Raw genomic sequence first — 20,077 nt, 5'->3', positions numbered from 1 at the left:
CATGTCTTCTATGAATGGTTAATATTCTGATAATTTGTTTCATAAACATTGCTCAGCATAGTATCTGTCTCCAAAAGAAGTCATTCAGCAATTATCCCAGGACAGGGAAGCAAAGTCCTCCTCCTCTTCCTCCTCCTCCTCCTCCCCCTCCTCCTCCTTCTCCTCCTCCTTCTTCTCCTCCTATTCCACTTCTCCTATTCCTTCTCCTCCAGATTTTTCTCCTCCTCCTCCTGCTCTGCCTCCTCCTCCTGCTCTGCCTACTCCTCCTCCTACTCCTCCTCCTCCTCCTTCTCCTCCTTCTCCTCCTCCTTCTTCTCCTCCTATTCCACTTTTCCTATTCCTTCTCCTCCAGATTTTTCTCCTCCTCCTCCTGCTCTGCCTCCTCCTCCTGTTCTGCCTCCTCCTCCTCCTCCTCCTCCTCCTCCTCCTCCTCCTCCTCCTCTTCCTCCTTCTGCTACTGCTAATGCTGCTGGTGCTATTGCTGTTACTCCTGTTGGTGCTGTAGCTACTGCTGGTGTCTTTTCATTGGCCATGTGTCTGAAATCACCACCTGTTTATACACAGGATATGACAGAATTTCAAGATGGCACTGTGAAAGAAAAAAAGAATTTATTCTAAGCAAAAAAAATATGAGGTAGAATACTTAGATTACCATTTGGAGCTTTGATTGCTTTATTATTTTATTACTTCTTCTCTTCTACTTCTCAGTTAAGATTTTTGAAAGAAATCATTTAGAAATGTTACCAATCAGTAGGCCTTAGGAACAAAAAAAATCAGTATGCAAAAAACTATGCATGCATCCAGGATTCTGACCATCAACAATAACCCACAAACTAGGTTGTTGATACTTATTCAATGACAAACCTTGTTATTAATTTTAAGGCTTAATGGAATGGGACGTCACATTTGAAAAGATAAGACTCTGTTCTGCAGCACTTGGAATTGATGACCACATGTGCTAGGACCAGTAGCCCATGGAAGAGTGCAAGATCCCATGAACCTCTAGTCCTCACCCTGTGGGAGCTATTGGCCTAAGGGGGGGATGGAGTCCATCTGAAGGGATGGGTCAACAAGACAACTCTGTAGAGTGGGGAACTCATCATTCATATTGGGTCCCTGCTGGGAAGAGGAGAAATCAAGAAGAGGCAGGAGGCTTGGTGTTGGGGAAACCTCATAAAGAACTTAGAGAAGATACAAGGTAAGAATTGTGGGGAAAATGGAAACCAGAGACAAGAGGAAGGAGGAGCATAGAGCAAACTGGAAAGGACAAAGCACAAAGATACCTGGGCTATGCCTGCTGCTTGTTCTCTGGACTCTCCCTGTGGCTCATTTCTCCGGTGAGATGCTGTTCTGCCCCAGGCGAGGTTTCTTTCTCCTTGGCAAGCAGCAACAAAGATTAATCAGGGCATTTGCTATATTCATGGTCCACACCTTAAAACCTCTGTGCCGGACCCTGCTGGAGATGGGCTTATCCTCTAATGGGGCTCTGTGGGAGAGTAGATTATCTTCTTTTATTTCCTTGTTGCTACTCTTCTCACTGAAGATGCTTGTTGTTTGAATGCATGGGACACTCATGGCACATTTGTGATAGTGGTAGTGCCCTGAGAGGACCAGGCACAGTAGACCTTCTTCCTCCTTTTGGATGAGCCTTCTGGCCATACTGAGATATTTGACCATGGGAGAATGACACCTGCAAGGTGTCAAGGACTGGCAGGCTTCCACTCCTCTTTCTTTGTAATCTAAAAGCACCTGCAGGATCAAGGCTAGGAAATGGGGCTGCAATGGGACGCACTTGCTGTGCCTGGGCTGTGCAGCCATACCCCGGGAGGGCCTGCTGTTGTAGGAAGTAATAAGTTGCCATTTCCTCATCATATTTTCTTTTTATTAGGGAGTATTTTATTACAGAGGCTTGAAATCCCATGCATTTCATCGCACCCAAAATTTCAGGGTCTGACCTGAGGGGAAGCAGTTCTTCACAACGACCTGTGAACCCCTTCCCGTGTTCTTTGAACCAGGCGTGTTTCATCACCTCGCTGGCTGTTGGTCTATACATTGGATTTACTGTTAGTAATTGACTAAGGAGGTTCTCCAGTTCTTCTAAAACCCCACAGGGGGCAGGATACACCCCTGCAACAACTTGTATTTGTAATTCTTGGATGATCACTGAATCAAATGGAAGCTTTCCCACTACCATATAATACAAGACCACTCCTATTGTCCACATGTCATTCTTCATCCCGTCATACAGAAGTCCAAGGAAGAGTTACGGGGAACCAAAAGAGTACGCACCGCAGTGCTGGTTTAGCATATGTCCAGGTTGTGTTTCGGTGCTAAGCTGAAAGTCGATGACTTTGACCTTTTTGTTTTTATCGATCATTATATTGTCCACTTTCAGGTCTCGGTGAACAATCCCCTTTCCATGGCAGTAGCTCACTGCTGACAATATCTTTTCAAATATTTGCCGGGCCTCATCCTCCTCTATGTGCCCTGACTCTCTGATGTACTGGTAGAGTTGTTGGCCTTCCACCAGCTCCATTATGAGGTATATTCTAGTTTTGTTTTCAATGACTTGTAAGAGAGAAACAATGTTGGGGTGGTTGATCTTTCTCATTATGTTTGCTTCTGTCATGACTGGCCGGAACCACTGCTTGTTCTTTCGGAGAACTTTGACCGCCACTGGGGTTCCTGTGAGCTGGTGGTGGGCCAGGAGGACCTTGGCATGGCTTCCTTTTCCAATAGTCTTCAGTACTTTATATTGGGAATGAAAGGTTCCCTCCTGAGAGATACTTGGATCGGGCCTAGGAGGGGGTAAAACCTTCTCAATCTCTGTAGGCATTTTATCAGTACTAATGCTACCTAAAAATAACAAAAAAACTGGAATCAAATAATGAAAAAGATGGAGCAATTCAGGAACTAAAATTACACATGTGGAACCTAAAAGAAACAAATGAAACAAAAAGAAAAAAATAAAAACAAATAAAAGACTAGACTAGAAAAATAGAATAAAATTATGAAAAGGGGGAAAATATGAAGAATCATAAGTAAAAGCCACCCAAATAATCAACCCCAAAAGAGAAAGCCAAGAGCACACACATACTAAATGCAATGATGAAAATAAAAATTGTCATACTACAATAGGATTGGGCAGCCAAAGCTGATCAATACTGTGAATGGATGTAGTTTGAAGAAAAAGGTCAGATGAAAGAAACGAGAGGAGAAACAAATAGTATAAGACAAAACAAAGAAATGTAAAAAGCCAACACTTAAGGGAAACTCCATTGAATTTCAGGACCTAGTGATCCACAAATCTCCACAACTCTCCAGAGCAAAATACTGAAAATTAAAATTAACCAACCACAAGGAATAAGGCAGTTAAATATCAGTGAACAGTAAACCTTAAACAAAGGCCGAAGAGTCAAAGTGTCACAAAGGGCAAATTTGTATCAAGTCCAAGCCAATGATTGCTTGTACTCAATAAATAGAGAAACAGGAATAATGTAAAAGGATGAAACCACAGGACATTGAAAATGGAGATAGAGTGAATCATCCGACTGCACAAATGTATATAATCAAAGCAGTAATATAGCATGTGAGAACATAAAAACCACCACCAAAAAATGAAACCAGCAATCCATAATAAAGAAAGAAAGGAAGAAAGAGAGAAAGAAAGAAAGAAAGAAAGAAAGAAAGAAAGAAAGAAAGATCAAAACCACAATAAGGAAATAGCCAGTGGTCTTGGGAATATATGGCCTAATTCTATCTCTTAAAGACAGAAAAAAAAAATCAAACCATAAATGAGCAGGCAGCCGTCTACGTAGGCCTTTAATCTGATATTATGGGGTTGGCATATCAAAATCCTGGGAGCCACTGGTCAGCCAACACAGGTACTTGGGCAGCTGCAGGCCAGTGAGAGAGCCTGTCTTGAAAATGAGGTTGATGACCTACCTTAGGAACAGGAGCCCGGGCTGACTTCTGGCCTCTACACTCTCTTGCACTGAGGTGAAGGTAATATAGATACATGAAGGGGCAAAAGGGGATGGGAACGTGTGTACACACACACACACACACACACACACACACACACACACACACACACATAGGCACACACAGAAGCACACACAGAAATACACAAAAGTGTACTTATACTCACACAGACAAACTCTTACAAACACCCAGATTCACACAAACCCCAATCACATATGAACAGGTACACACATATTTATACACAAGCACACCAATAAAAACGCACATCACAGACACACACAAACATACACACAGGGACACACACATGCACAAGAAAACGTACACACATACAAACACATACACACAAACAAACCTGTAAACTCACACACTCCTACATATACTGACAAACACGGGCAAAAGTGTACACACAGTCACACACAAGCAAATCTGTCAACACACATCTCGTACACACATAGACACATACACATATACACAGTACAGTAAAATCTGATACAACCACACACAGCTCACTAGATACAACCAAGTCCCAGAGGGCTCCACTCCACACCTCCTCTCAAAGCACTCAAAGAAATCCAGGCCTGGCTACAGCTTAATATCTGTTGGCTGGACCTCCTCACAGTCGCTCCTCATGAGGTCACAATAGGACCTGTCATGACATGGTTGGGAAGGGCTTCAAGGCTCTGGCTTCTGTGGGCTATGAAGAGACTTTAGGCTTTTAGAAATCAAAGCCTGTAAGATGTTTACCTCTCCTCAGTTCTCTGTTTTGAATATTTGCTGTGCCTCCTGCTTTAAAGTCCTCATTTCTATGCTCGCTGTGTCACTTTTTCTTTGAATTCTGAATGATTAGCCTCAAACTGATGGTACAGATTTTAAAAAATGAAAAAAGACAAAGCTGTGTTTCTAAACTGACCCATCAAGATGACACTGTTCTCATAAATCCTTAGAAAAGCTCTAGGTTATCATCAAACACCTGAGACAAAGCTGCAGGGATAGGCAGAGCACTTGCCTCCCAAGGGTGAGGACTTGAGTTTGAATCCCCAAAACCCCCATCAATGTTGGATGCATCAGCAAAGCCCACAAGCTCAGCATCTGTGGAGTGGGGAGGGGTTGGGGCTTGAAGACAGGTGGTCTGACATGCAGGCGTGAGGACCTGTCCAGAGGATGGCCCCTGACAGGACATGGGGTAGTGGTATGCATGGACACCTAGGCACATAAGGGGGTATGCATACACATGCAGACACTTCCTCTCACACAGAGGTTGGCATAATGTATAGAAAACCAAGTACATCCTGAGTGTAGGGCTCACTTTAAATATTAAGTTCCAGTGATGGAACAGGCGTGTATGAGGACAAGGAGCTCTGTGCAACCTGGGACCAGAAGGAACAGAGTGGCTGTGCTGACACAGTTGAAATAAATTCTCAATCACAGTCTGTGAGAGCCAGGTCACAGGACCCAGGCAGCTGTGTTATTTGTGAGCAGCCAGTGCAGCCAGAAGCTAACTATTGAGCACTGACTGGCCCAAGCCCAGAAAGGGTCTCTGTTTTTCAGAGTGCTTGGGGCAGAGCAGTGTGTAGCGCTTTCCTTCTGAAGACTCTTCTGGGGTTTTGAATCCCCTGGAGAGGACCCTCATGGCTGCAGACACTCAGCCTAGGAGGAAAGATCCTCATCTGTGGAGTTCATTGAAAGACCTGAGAGCAGAAAAGGAAAGAAACAGGAAAATGTGCCACCTCTGCTCACTGTGGTTCAGCTTCTGCCTTTGCAGCTGAGCTCAGGTGTCCTGGAGTCCTCCCTAGCCTGAGTCAGTGATCTCAAGTTCAAGTCCCTACTTCCTGGTTTGTAGTATCAAACACAGCACAGTTTCAGGCAAGAAAAGCTGTGAACATGATCTAGACATTGCTGTCTACATTTGAGGGGGGCTGTTGAGCCCCAAAGGGAGCAAGGGTTACAAGGTCAGGTATTACAATAATGGCCAAGGTTGGAATCCAAGTCCCAATCTCCCTTTGCTCTGGGCAGAGGGTAGGCCTGGCAATTGGTTCTTGCTGTGTACATGTGGAGAATCAAAGGGACTTATGGGATCGCTGGCACAGACCGGCCCAAGCATGGCTTAGGGAGCCTCACACCAACTCAATATTTGATGTGTTCCCAGCTTTGTCTACCACCCTCAGCTGTGTGCCATTTTCCCTGCCTCGTGCAAGGGACTCTAAATATCTTCCTATAGAAGCTAATCAAGGAGGAGTTGCACAAGGAGAGGTGGCGCTCTGTGGGGAGGTTCACATGGGCTAACATATTAGAGGGCCACATTCCCAGAACTGATACTGGGTGGACACTCTCCTCTGACATCCAACACAGAGATCTTTGACAGAGATCAAGAGAAGGCTTCTCTGAATAGCTGTGCAGAGCACCTCCGATTCATGGACTCAGGACTGACACCCATAGGATGCTTTTGAGGAGCCGATTGTGATTCAAGGGCTCATCTGCCTGGGTCCCTGTGCCTCTAGAGATGAGCCCAGGACTTGGCTGTGGATGGTTATGGGGTCAGATCAGAGGATGGGAGGGGGCTTGTCCTTGGCTCCTGGGAGTAGTGCAATTTTTCTTTCCGTGCTCCTGCTTTTTTTTGCTTTTCTTTCCCTTGGCATAAGGAGGGACTGGAAGAAGTCTGTCTATGGGGAGTGAGGCTGTCTGGGAAACTGCTCGCTATTCTACATTTTCATGCAGCTGGGGGCTTGGGGTTGTTGGCAGGATAACCTCTGCACCATTCCAGTCTGCTTCTCCCCACTTTATCCATGCATCCCTGTCCCAGGGCTGGGACACCTGGATACAAAAGTCCCACCTGTAGCTTCCAGTCCAGGGATGGAGTCCCTCAGTGAATGGATTCCAGATGGTTCTGTGAAAAGCAGCATCGAACAGGGTAGTTACTGAACATATGGGTACATGCAGGAGGATACTGCACTGCACCCACCCACATTTCATATAAAACCAATCCTCATGCTCAGGTACAAATTGGTTCTATTTACACCTTTCACCATTTTTGCTACTCACTGTACTGTGAAGGGTGAATTTTTATTGTTTCACTTCTGCAAAGAGACAGAGTTTAGCATTGGACACTCCCTACGGCATGGCTGGAAGGGAGGCCTTAACACCCATGTGTCCTTCTAGGAAAAAGCTCTTTCATAGGATGCCTCCCTGAGTCCCAGGATGCGTGGAGGGCTCTGGGCCCTATCCAGGGTTGAGTATATTAACGGGAGCAGAGGCTTCTCTCTGATAGAACAGTACCACCCTCCTGCAATATGTCTATGATGGTTTGTGTATGCTTAGCTCAGGGAGTGGCAATATTAGGAGGCGTGGTCTTGTTAAAGTAGGTGTGTCACTGTGGGCATGGGCTTTAAAACCCTTTTCCTATCCACATGCAAGCCAATCTTCCCCAAGCAGCCTTCAGATGAATATGTAGACCTCTCACTTACTCTGGCACCATGACTGCCTGGATGCTGCCATGCTCCGAGCTTGATGATACTGGACTGAGTCTCTGAACCTGCAATCCTGTGTCCATTAATGTTGTCCTCATAAGAGCTGCATTGGTCATGGTGTGTCTGTTCTCAGCAGTAAACCCCTAACTGAGACAATGTCGATGTTCCCTGCTTCAGCTTCCTGGCTATAGAAGCTTCACACATGAGCGGCATTCTCTTGGGATATGGGCCTAATAGGCTCTAGGCTGTCTGCTTGATCTGAGAGTGCTAGGACATCCTGCTCCTAAGGGCATTGTTACTGTTCCCATGCAATACTGTGAAAACATCAGCAGGCTCCTGCTTTCTTACCCCCCTGAACACAATGCTGCCTTTTCCAGGATTGGATCCAACAGCTCTCAGAACCTCCTCAGGAACTATGTGTTTCCCAAGGATTACCTGCACTTGCTTACACACCCCTATCCTGTGTTCTGAAAACTTTTCAAAGCCCATTCTTCTGAGACTGGTGAGTTCAGGACAGTAGTCCCAAGTGTCTTGTCCTATGCTGACAGTTCATTCTCATGAGGCATCACTTACCCTTGACAGAGGATTTTTCCAAGGGGCATTGGATGTGCAGGAGAATTGTGTGTGCTGACTCCTGTCAGATCAGCACAGGATACCATCAAGGCCCCATTTGCTCTTGATTTTGGAACTCATAGACTTGGCACTGTCTTGTTGGTATTTAGTTCCCTGTCAGTCCCTAATTGAATTTTAGCATGGGAACCCAGGGCAGTTGTCTACAAAGATATTCCTAGTATGGACCACATCTTCACCGTGCCATACGTAAAGCACAACAAAACACCAGGCAGGCAGAGAACCCTCAGGGGCTGGAACTGGCATGTTCAAACACTCTGGCTTGACCTTGGCCAGCAGAGATTCAGAGAACAGCTTCTATGTAGGAAGATCTCCTTCCTCCTCTCAGAGTTTAGGACATCTAGAGGTAGGCTAAGGTGCTGGCACACATGTGAGCAGGGTCAGCACTCTGGGCTTGTTCAGTATCAAAGCCTCCCTGCCACCCGTGTGTCACAGTCACAGCAGCCCATCTCATGAGAATTCTAGGGGTGCTGATATCCTGGATGAATAATCCATGTTCTGCTGCTAGTTTCTTTGCTTCCACATGGACAACTGAGAGAAGGGATTGATTAAGTGTAGGTGAGGAAGCCCTGCAAATATCTACTTGGTGTTACCAAAGACAATGGGTTCTGACTGGCAAGATCTTTGAATTAGATTTTGAAAAATGCTACCTCGGGACAGTTAGTAGGTACTCTCAGGAAAGTGCAGCATGGTGGGCACAATGGGACAGGATCCCTGAGGCTGGTGCAGTGGGACAGGGTCGTTGGGGCAGGTAAAACTGAGTAGGAACCCTGAGCCAGGAACAACAGGGCAGGGACCCTGGTTCAGTTACAACAGAGCAGGGATCCTGGGGGAGATGCAATGGGGCAGGAGTCCTGGGGAAGGGATCTTGTAGTAGTGGCCCTGTGGCATGTGCAACTGACAGGGACCCTGGGGCAGGTGCACTGTGACGTGCACCCAAGCTGGAATGTTCAGACAGGTGTGTGTTTGCTTCATGCAGCTGCTGTCTGAAGTAGAGGACACTGGCAACTGCCCCAGAGGGGATTTCGGGAAGTCCTTCCAAGAATCCCTCAGCTCCTAACTGAGAAGCTATACATTCCACAGATGGGCCTTTATTTAGATTAGCAGATTCTAAGGGGGCTCCCTTCAATGAACAGCCAAGGAAAGCAGAAATGTAGAACAAGCAATTGCAGCAGCCATGTCCAAGGTGTTTAGCTCAGAAAAGTAGGACTGGAAGAAACTGATTAAGTCAATTCACTTATCTGTTTATCCATCCATCCATCCATCCATCCATCCATCCATCCATTTCCCTGAGGGAAGTCAGCTTTTCTTTCTGAGAAGGTCAAAGCAGCTCTACCTTGTGGTGACAATGAGGATTGCAGGCAGTGAGAAGTGGGTATTTATTTATTTATTTATTTATTTATTTATTTATTTATGTATTTACTTATTGCATGATCTGTGATAGACTGCCACTTGTGTCCAGTCCCCATCTGCATCACCTGTACAACAAACCCAGTCTCAGTGTGACACAGAAGAGGCCTAACTGGAAAGTATGTCCTCTCTCTAAGGGACACTGTACGATAACATACTCTGGACTGCAGGTCAGACAAGGCCTGTGTTTAGGAGACTTGTGGACAGATGAATGTCCGTGAGTCTGGACTTAGACTCTGTGGAGGGCTCAGGTCACCTGACTGTCCTGAAGCTTCCCACTGTGATTTATTTCCCTCCTACAGAGTCAGCCACCTGAGCAACTGCATTTCCTGGTTATCCCCTAATCCTCTTACACTGTGTAGAGTGTTCAATCTCAGGGAGGGCCTGGGAATCTGAGAGACACCACTGAGCCCCCCTGGGCCTGGCTGACTCAACCTGAGGCTACTCTGTGTGTCTTCATTTTGCTCACCCTCCAGAGACCTCAAAAGTCAGCCGTCAGCTTGCTGAGAGGTCAGGAACCTACATATTGGCCCAAGAGCAACTGTCCTTTTTACAGGTTAATCCACAGAGCTTGTAATTCTGATTGGTGAGACAGTCTGGAAGAGTGAAAGATGTCACCTCCCAAAGACAAGTGCTGTGATAGTGGACACTGAGGAACTTCAGGGATCAAACCCTTCCCCATTCTTCTCCACCCTCTCTTGTTCTTCCTTGAGATGTTTCCTGCAGATCTAAAAGATCCAGGCAATCCATGACATGGGTTTGAACATTTTCTCGACATTTTATTCATTGCCTGATAACTAAGACAGGGTAAAATTTATTTATTTATTTATTTATTTATTTATTTATTTATTTATTTATTTATTTATTTGTTTATTTATTTATTTATTCATTCATTCATTTGTTATACATACGTACAGGGTAGCTGTATTTAGAAAGACCAGAGAGGGCATCAGATGTCATTAGAGACATTTGTGATCCTCCATGTTTGCTGGGATTTGAACTTAGGACCTCTGGAAGAGCATTCAGTGCTCTTAGCAACTTACCAATCTTTCCATTTTCCAGGCTAACTTTTTTAGTTCCAATAATTTCTTCTTTATTCAGGTTACATCCTGATCCCAGTCACTCTCCCTCTTCCCTTCCCAGTCCCACCTTAAAATCCTTTCTACCATAATGCTCTCCCTTCTCTTTGGACAAGGGGAGAGTCCCTTGGGTACCACACCACCCCGGGACTTCTAGTCCCAGGTGGACCGAGCACATTCTGCCCCACAGATTTACAATCAGGCAGTCCGGGTATGGGGAACAGATCCAATGCAGGCAACACAAACAGACAGTCCTGGATCTACTTGTCAGATGACCCACATGGAGACCAACGGCAGATAAATAACCCGGCTCTGGGGTTGGTTGCACAGGCTCTAGCATACTCCATGGTCCAAGGTATCTGACGGTAGGGGACTTCTTGTAGTGTTTTAACCCTACCAGTTTGCTTGGCACTCTCCCCCACTCTTCCACAAGACTTCCCGAGCTCCATCTGAGGATTGGCTGTGGCTTTCAGCTGCTGAGTGAAGCCTCTGGAGACAGGTGTGCTACTTTTCTGTCTGCAAGTAAATCAGAAAGAATATCATAAATAGCGTCAGAGGTTGTGTCTGTCACATGAGACAGATCTCACTTTGTGTCAGTCATTGATTGGTTGGTCCCTCAATATCTGCTTTACCTTTATCCCTGCACACTTATTGGCAAGACAGATTTCGAGTTGAAGGTTTTGTGAATGTATTGATGTCTCCTTCCTCTTCTAGAAGTCTTTCTTGTTACAGGAGGTGGCCATTTCATTTTCATGCTCTGGTAAGCCTGCAAGGGAGGCTTTGTGTTGGGTCCAGTAGTTAAAAGCAAGACCTGGGAAGAGGAACTGCAGAGTTGTGATCTAGGACTTCCTGCAGCAGCCAGCTCTGGGTCCTTGGAGCCTAGGCAGGCTTTGCAGTCATAGAGCTCCATCCACTGCCCAAGTCCCATCCTGACACCTTCTCCATCTCTATTACAGACCATTGTAATTCTGGCATAGTCGCTCTGTGCTGGGCCCAATAGGCCATCCTACCCTGGAAGAACAGAGAGTTCAAGGACGGCCAAATTTCACTTAAGCAAACTTGTTCTCAGACTGTGTGGTTGCTCTGTCTTAGCTCTCATAACATACTTTCCTCTACGTTGTCTTAGGCTGTATCCTCCAAGCATCCCACCATGCATCACCTCCATATACTGACGAACCTACCTTAGGGTCCCTGATAATTCCAGATACTTTAATGTTCTCCCAGGATGGACTGTGGGCTCTTGTGTGGATCACATTGATCCTAGAAGTCCTTGGGAGCCTCCATGCCATGGCATAGGATGTCTCTGAATCCGCACTGGCCTGAGGGATTCCATCTGGCACAGGATTCTCTCCCTATTGTTGAATTTTGGCACTTATGTTTTTCAGGAATGACTCTGCATGTGGTCAACACAAACTACCCTGGAAGACCAGAGAGTTCAAGGACGGCCAACTTTCACTTAAGCAAACTTTTTCACAGAGTGTGTGGGTCCCATCAGCAGAGAGTAGCCTCCACATTGCAATGATGTGCAAACTTCTGCCTTTCAGCCATGATGGACTTTAGGATATAACCTGAGGACCATACACAAGCCACAGGTGGGTGATGGGTAAATTGGGCATGTTATTGGGTCAGGTCTTCAGTGCAGTGCCTTAAGCTGATAGCCTTTTGGGAGGGCATATGCGTCTCTATTAAATGAACTGGTTCCACTGTTGGCCTGGACTCTGCTGTGTCTGCCGCTCATGCTCTCCTCCAAGTCTCTAACTGTCCCTAACTCTCCTTGACTGGCTGGTCAATCAGTCTTCATTCTACTCTAGATCCATTCTACAAACACAGATCCCAGACTGTCCTCTGCCGACGTTTAACATGGCTGATGGTTTAGTGTCCTGGGTTCCCTATGGGGTTGCAAACTCAAGTTTCTTAGGTCCCTATGTGTCTGACAAAAAGCCTTTAGAACAAGGTAGATGTGAAGAAATCAGGAAATAAACTCCTGCAGTACTTCATGTCTACCACTGGAGGGCTCTACACTTTTCTGGTCCTGGTGTGCTACTCAGCAAACCCTCTCACTGGAAGGCTCTGTGCCTGAAGCAGAGAACCTCTGCTAAACACAATGTTACCAAGAAACTGGCTGTATCTTCATGGCAGCCTGTAGAAGATTCTCCACGACCCTGAGGACTCAGTTGGAAAACTTAGGTAGGCAGGGTGTGGGAGCCACCAGGGCTGTATGGAGACCTTACCCAGAATTTAATCTCCAGCTGTGCATTCCGATTAACATGACCCACACTCCTATGAAGGTCTCTGGGTGGCTCCTGATATGAGTTGGGGGAGGGGAGAGGACAAGGAAGCTGGGTCAAGACAGAAGCACTGTCCTTACTCACTGCGTCTGGGCTTGTTCCTGCCCTAACTGTGAAGCAGGAAACAAACACCCACTCCTCATGGGACTGTCCGTGATGAGGCCAGCTGAGGATCTGAACTGTCAGCAAGAAAGACAGGAGCTGTATGTGCCACAAACCAGAGCACAGTGTCCCGCATAAGCCCATCTCTCAAATGATGCCATCTCCTCCCCAGAGTGGCTCCAGTCTGGGTTAGGAGTGGGTCATGTATTCCGAGCTCTCTGCTACTCCTGCAAACTCAGCAATGGTGCCTTCTCATGCTCATCTATACTGAGCCTAGGGAGCAGCCAGAGGTCATACTCATGGGAATTCAGACTCAGTTCAATCTGCTATCCTGTAGCCCATGAGTCTGCACTCAACTTTAGTGGTCAAGGCCAGTGGTTTATTTCCTGGACAAGACTTTGAGAATGTTAGTGACACATTGTATGCCCTTGGCTGGCCTTCACTCTAATAGCCCTGAGTGACCATTCCAGCCTGCACCCAGGGATTCAGATCAGCATTGGCCAGATCAGGCTCTTTGCTACCTGTTCCTATAGCTCACCTCCACTGTAGTTCATGTGTCCTGGCTGCTGCAGCTGCTCCAGAAGCTACCAGATGTCTTCCCACAGAATCCTGTAGTCCCTGTGGGCTCATCCACAGACATCTCACACTCTCCCTGCTGGGAGTTAGGCTGGATGCCTGCTGTGTGGGAGCTGCCTTGGCTTGTGGAGCAGAGTCAGAAGCAGTGGAGGAGATGTTGTCTGCTGCTCTTAATGTCCTCAGTGCCCAGGGCTTGCCTGTGGTGTGGTTGTGGTCCAGCTCCAGTTAATCACTGATATAAATTCAGCCCATAGAAGCTGCGTACCCCATGAGGCACAGGGAGGACCATAACTGAGGGGGAACCATGCAATCCAGGACCCTGTTAGGATCAGGGAATATTCCAGGACCCCTCTCACGCAGGATGCAAGGCTAGGAGCTCTGTGTGCCCTGACACAGGGGCATGGGACCGTGACTCCCATGAAATGCTCCTTCATACCTATTACATCATCAGCTTTGAGAAGGTCTTCCTCAGTAAGAACATTCCACACTGCTTGCCTCTGCCATCTTGCTCTCTTTTCCAGGGCTGCATGCCCTTAGGAACATTGACATGTCTTCTATGAAAATTAATATTCTGTTAAATCATTTTGATAAACAGTTCTCAGCATGATATCTGTGTCCAGAAGTAGTCATCAGCAATTCTCACGGGGACAGGGAATCAAAATATTCCCCCTGCTCTTCGTCCTACTCTTTCTCCTCCTCTTCCTTCTCTTACTCCTCCTCCTCTACTTTCTCCTCCTCTCTTCATCTTCCTCCTCCTCCTCCTCCTCCTACCCTCCTCATTCTTCTCCTCCTGCTGCTGCTGTGCCTAATGCTGCTTCTGGTATTGTTGCTACTCCTGTTGCTGCTGTAGTTTCTGCTCATGTCTTTTCCATTGCCATGTGTCTGAAATCACCTACTGTTTATACTGAGGACATGAAAGAATTTCCAGATGACACTGTGAAATAGACAAGACAATTTATTCCAAGCAAAAAAGACAGTGAGGTAGAATTCTTAGCTTACCATTTGGGGCTTTGATTTGCCTTACTATATTATAACTTCTTTTTTCTACTTCTCAGTTGAGGTCTTTGAAAGAAACCATTTAGAACTACTACCTATAAAATTCAATAGATCACTAGGTCTTAGCAACAAAAAAAAATACCAGTATGCAAAACAATATGCATGCATGCAGGATTCTGACCATCAACAATAACCCACAAACTAGGTTGTTGATACTTATTCAATGACAAACCTTGTTAATTAGTTTTGAGGCTTAATGGAATGGGATGTTACATTTGAAAACATAAGACTCTGTTCTGCAGCACTTGTGATTGATGACCACATGTGAAAAGATCAGTAGCCCCTGGAGGAGTCCATGAGCCCATGAACCTCTTGTCCTCACCCTGTGGGAGCTATTGGCCTAAGGGGGAGCTGGAGTCCATCTGAAGGGATGGGCCAACTAGAAAACTCTGTAGAGTGTGGAACTCATCAATCCTATTGGGTCCCTGCTGGAAAGAGGAGAAATCAAGAAGAGGGAGAAGGCTTGAGTGTTGGGGAAACCTCATAAAGAACTTAGAGCAGATACAAGGTAAGAATTGTGGGGAAAATGGAAACCAGAGACAAGAGGAAGGACCAGCATAGAGCAAACTGAAAAGGACAAAGCACAAAGGTACCTGGGCTATGCCTGCTGCTTGTTCTCTGGACTCTGCCTGTGGCTCATTTCTGGGGGGAGATTCTGTTCTGCCCCAGGCGAGGTTTCTTTCTCCTTGGCATGCAGCAACACAGCTTTATCAGGGCATTTGCTATATTCCTGGTCCACCCCTTAAAACCTCTGTGCTGGACCCTGCTGGGGATGGGCTTATCCTCAAATGGGGCTCTGTGGGAGAGTGGGTTGTCTTCTTTGATTTCCTTATTGCTACTCTTCTCACTGAAGATGCTTGTTGTTTGAATGCATGGGACACTCACGGCACATTTGTGATAGTGGTCTTGTGTTGGTGTCATCGGTAGAGGCCTGAGACGACCAGCCACAGTGGATCTTTTGCCTCGTTTTGGATGAGCATTCTGGCCATAGTGAGATACGTGACCATGGGAGGATGACACCCGCAAGGTGCCAAGGACTGGCAGGCTTCCACTCCTCTTTGGTTCTAATCTAAAAGCAGCAGCAGGATCAAGGCTAGGGAATGGGGCTGCAACGGGACTCACTTGCTGTGCCTGGGCTGTGCAGCCATCCGCCTGGAGAGCCTGCTTTTGTAGAAAGAAATAAGTTGCCATTTCCTCATTATATTTTCTTTGTTTTAAAGAGTGTTTTACTACAGAGGCTTGGAATCCAATGCTTTTCATGGCATCCAAAATGGCCGGGTCTGGTGTGAGGGGAAGCAGTTCTTCATAGGGACCTATCAATCCGTTCCAGTGTTCTTTGAACCAAGGGTGTTTCATCGCCTTTCTTGCTGTTGGTCTAAAGTTGGGATTTACCCTCAGTAATTTACTAAGGAGGTCCTCCAGTTCTTTTGAAACCCCACAGGGAGCAGGATATACCCCTGCCACTACTTGTCTTTGCAGTTCTTGGATGATCACTGAATCAAATGGGAGCTTTCCCGCTACCATACAGTACAAGACCACTCCTATAATCCACATATCATTCTTCGGCCCGTCATACCGATGGCCAAGGAGGAGTTCAGGGGAACCAAAGGAGTACGTGCCGCAGTGGTGGTTTAGCATTTTTCCAGGTTGAAATTGGGTGCTAAGCCCAAAGTCGATGACTTTGACCTTTTTGTTTTTATCAATCATTATATTGTCCAGTTTGAGGTCTCGGTGAACAATCCCCTTTCAATGGCAGTAGCTCACTGCTGACAATATCTGTTCAAATATTTGCCGGGCCTCATCCTCCTCTATGTGCCCTGACTCTCTGATGTACTGGTAGAGTTCTTGGCCTTCCACCAGCTCCATTATGAGGTATATTCTCGTTTCCTTTTCAATAACTTGTATGAGAGACACTATGTTGGGGTGGTTGATCTTTCTCATTATGTTTGCTTCCATCATGGCTGGCTGGAACCACTGCTTGTCCTTTCGCAGAACTTTGACAGCCACCGGGGTTCCTGTGAGCCGGTGGTGGGCCAGGAGGACTTTGGCGTTGCCCCCTTGCCCAATTGTCCCCAGTACTTGGTATTGGGAATGGAAGTTGCCCTCCTCAGAGATACTGGGCTCGGGTGTAGGGGTTGGTAACTCCTCCTCAGTCTCTGTAGGCATTTTATCAGTACTAATGCTACCTAAAAATAACAAAAATGGAATCAAATAATGAAAAAGATGGAGCAATATAGGAGCTAAAATTACACTTGTGGTACCTAAAAGAAACAAACAAAAGAAAAAGAAAAAAAAACAAACAAAGACAAAGTAAAACCTAGACTAGAAAAATAGAGCAAAATTATGAAAAAGTTAAGGGGAAAATATGAAGAGTCATAGGTAAAAGCCACCCAAATAACCAACCCCAAAAGAAAAAGCCAAGAGCACACACATACTAAATGCAATGATGAAAATAAAATTGTCATACTACAATAGGATTGGGCGGCCAAAGTTGGTCAATACTATGAATAGATGTTCATTGAAGAAAAAAAACAGATGAAAGAAACGAGAGGAGAAAGACTGAGTATAAGACAAAACAAACAAATGTAAAAAGCCAACACTTAAGGGAAAACTCCATTGAATTTCAGTACCTAGTGATCCACAAAAATCCACAACTCTCCAGAGCAAAATACTGAAAATTAAAATTAACCAACCACAAGGAATAAGGCAGTTAAATATCAGTGAACAGTAAACCTTAAACAAAGGCCGAAGAGTCAAAGTGTCACAAAGGGCAAATTTGTATCAAGTCTAAGCCAATGATTGCTTGTACTCAATAAATAGAGAAACAGGAATAATGTAAAAGGATGAAACCGCAGGACATTGAAAATGGAGATAGAGTTAATCATCCGACTGCAGAACCGTAAATAATCAAAGCAGTAATATAGCATGTGAGAACATAAAAACCACTAAAAAATGAAACCAGCAATCCATAATAAATAAATAAATAAATAAAACAAAAAACAAAACCCCAATAAGGAAATAGCCAGTGGCGTGGCAATATGTGACCTAATTCTTTCTCTTGAAGTCATCCAAAAATCAATCAATCAATCAAGAAATAGGCAGCCAGCCATCTCCATAGGCCTTTAAACTGATATTATGGGGTTGGCATACCAAATGCCTGGGAGCGACTGGTCAGCCAGCCCAGATACTTGGGCAGCTGCAGGCCAGTGAGAGAGCCTGTCTTGAAAATAAGGTTGAGAACCTACCTCAGGAACAGCAGCCGGGGTGACTTCTGGCCTCTACACTCTCTTGCACTGAGGTGCAGGTAATATAGATACAAGGGGCAAAGGGGGATGGGCACGTGCACACACAGACACACACACACTCACACACACACGGGCACTCACACAGGCACAGGCACACACACAGGCACACACACAGAAATACACAGAAGTGAACTTATACTCACACAAACTCTTACAAACACCCAGATTCACACAAAACACGCATACTTACACACAAGCAAAGCTGGAAAAACACACGTCAGACACATACACACATACACACAGGGATATACATACACACAAGAAGACATACACACATACAAACACATACACACATACAAACCTGTAAACTCACACACTCCTACATATACTGACAAACACACAGGCAAAAGTGTACACGCACTCACACACAGGCCAATCTGTCAACACACACTCTCTTACACACACTGATACATACACATATACACAGTACAGTAAAATTCGATACAACCACACACAGCTCACTGGATACAACCAAGTCGCAGAGGGCTCCACTCCACACCTCCTCTCAAAGCACTCAAAGAATTCCAGGCCTGGCAACAGCTTAATATGTGTTTGCTGGGCCGCCTCACAATCGCTCCTCATGAGGTCACAACAGGACCTGTCAACATGGTTGGGAAGGACTCTGAGACCGTGGCTTCTATGGGCTATGAAAAGACTTTAGGCTGTTAGAAATAAAACCCTGTAAGATGTTTAGCTGTCCATAGTTCTCTGTTTTGAATGTTTACTCTGCATCCTGCTTTAAAGTCCTCATGTCTACACTCAGGGTGTCACGTTATCTTTGAATTCTGAAGGATTAGCCTCAAACTGATGGTATAGTTTTCATTTTTAAAGACAAAGCTGTTTCTAAACTGACCCATCAAGAGGACACTGTTCTCATAAGTCCTCAGAAAGGCTCTACGTTATCATCAAACACCTGAAACAAAGCTGCAGGACTAGGCAGAGACTTGAGTTTGAATCCCACAAACGCCTAATGGATGCATCAGCAAAGCTCATAAGCTTTCTCTGTGGAGAATTTAACATGGACCAACAGATTAGAGGGCCAGAGCCCCAACCCATGCTGGGTGGACACTCTCCTCTGACATCCAACACAGAGATCTTTGTACAGAGATCAGGAGAAGGCTTCTCTGAATAGCTGTGCAGAGCACCTCAGGCTCAGGGACTCAGGACTGACACCCAAAGAATGCTGTAGAGGAACCCTTTGTGATTCAAGGGCTCATCTGCCTGGGTCCCTGAGCCTCTAGAGATGATCCCAGGACTGGGCTGTGGCTGCTTATGGGCTCAGACAGGGAGGTGCCAGGGGGTTTGCCCTTGGCTCCTGGGAGTAGAGCAGTTTTTCTTTCCCTGTCCCTGCTTTTTGAACTTTTCTTTCCTTGGGAAAATGGAAGGACTGGAAGAAGTCTGGCTATGGAGAGTGAGGCTGGCTGGGAAACTGCTCGCTGTTCTCCATTGTCATCCTGCTGGGGGTTTGGAGTTGTTGGCAGGTTAGCCTCTCCACCATTCCAATCTGCTTCTCTCCATTTAATCCATGCATCTCTGTCTCTTCGCTTCGTGACATGGTTGCACAAGTCCTACCTGTAGCTGCCACTCCAGGGCATAAGTCCCTCAGTGTGTGAATTCCAGATGGTTCTGTCTAGAGAGAAATTGTACAGGGTCGTTGCTCAGTATGTAGGAACATGGAAGAGGATACTGCACGGCATCCAAACACATTTAATATAACATCAATCCACATACTCTGGTACTCATCGGTTCTATTTACACCTTTCGTGATTACTGCTATTCACTGTACTGTGAAGTGTGAATTTTTATTATGTTTCACTTCTGCAAAGGAAGAGACAGTGTTTAGCACTGGAGATTCCAAAGGCCAAGCTGGAAGGGAGGCCTTGACACACAGGTGTGCTCCTGGGAAATAGCTCTTTCATAAAACGCCCCGTTGAATCCCATGATGTGTGGATTGCTCTATGCCCTATCTAGGGTTGACCTCAGTGTGTGTGTGTGTGTATATATATATATTAACTTGAGTATTTTTTATATACATTTCCAGTATTCCCTTTCCCAGTTTCCGTGCAAACATCCCCTTCCCTCCTCGCCATCCTCCCCCCCCCTTGTCGCCCTCCTCCCAACAATCTAGTTCACTGGGGGTTCAGTCTTAGCAGGACCCAGGGCTTCCCCTTCCAATGGTGATC

The 20,077-nt window shown here is 45.9% G+C and overlaps 1 protein-coding gene across 2 annotated transcripts; it reads right to left on the bottom strand.

Annotated features, from left to right (window-relative positions):
• Window positions 1–1,860: 1,860 nt before the first annotated feature.
• Window positions 1,861–18,393, bottom strand: LOC134485020 (sperm motility kinase Y-like). 2 transcript variants are annotated; one of them, XR_010062917.1, is made up of 4 exons: window positions 17,835–18,393; window positions 15,183–16,775; window positions 3,946–14,467; window positions 1,861–2,856 (listed from the first exon to the last, which is right to left on the bottom strand). XR_010062917.1 is itself a non-coding variant. In XM_063280842.1 (3 exons), the coding sequence occupies exon 2, from the start codon at window positions 16,294–16,296 to the stop codon at window positions 15,226–15,228; it is 1,071 nt and encodes a 356-aa protein (XP_063136912.1). In that variant the 5' UTR covers window positions 16,297–16,775; window positions 17,835–18,393; the 3' UTR covers window positions 1,861–14,467; window positions 15,183–15,225. The 2 variants fall into 2 exon arrangements, 1 of the variants encoding a protein (XP_063136912.1); XM_063280842.1 differs by having other exon boundaries at window positions 1,861–14,467.
• Window positions 18,394–20,077: the final 1,684 nt, after the last annotated feature.

The sequence above is a fragment of the Rattus norvegicus genome, chromosome 1, assembly GCF_036323735.1.
Source record: "Rattus norvegicus strain BN/NHsdMcwi chromosome 1, GRCr8, whole genome shotgun sequence".
In the NCBI taxonomy this organism is placed as follows: domain Eukaryota; kingdom Metazoa; phylum Chordata; class Mammalia; order Rodentia; family Muridae; genus Rattus; species Rattus norvegicus.
This window is presented reverse-complemented; position numbering and strand designations above follow the sequence as displayed.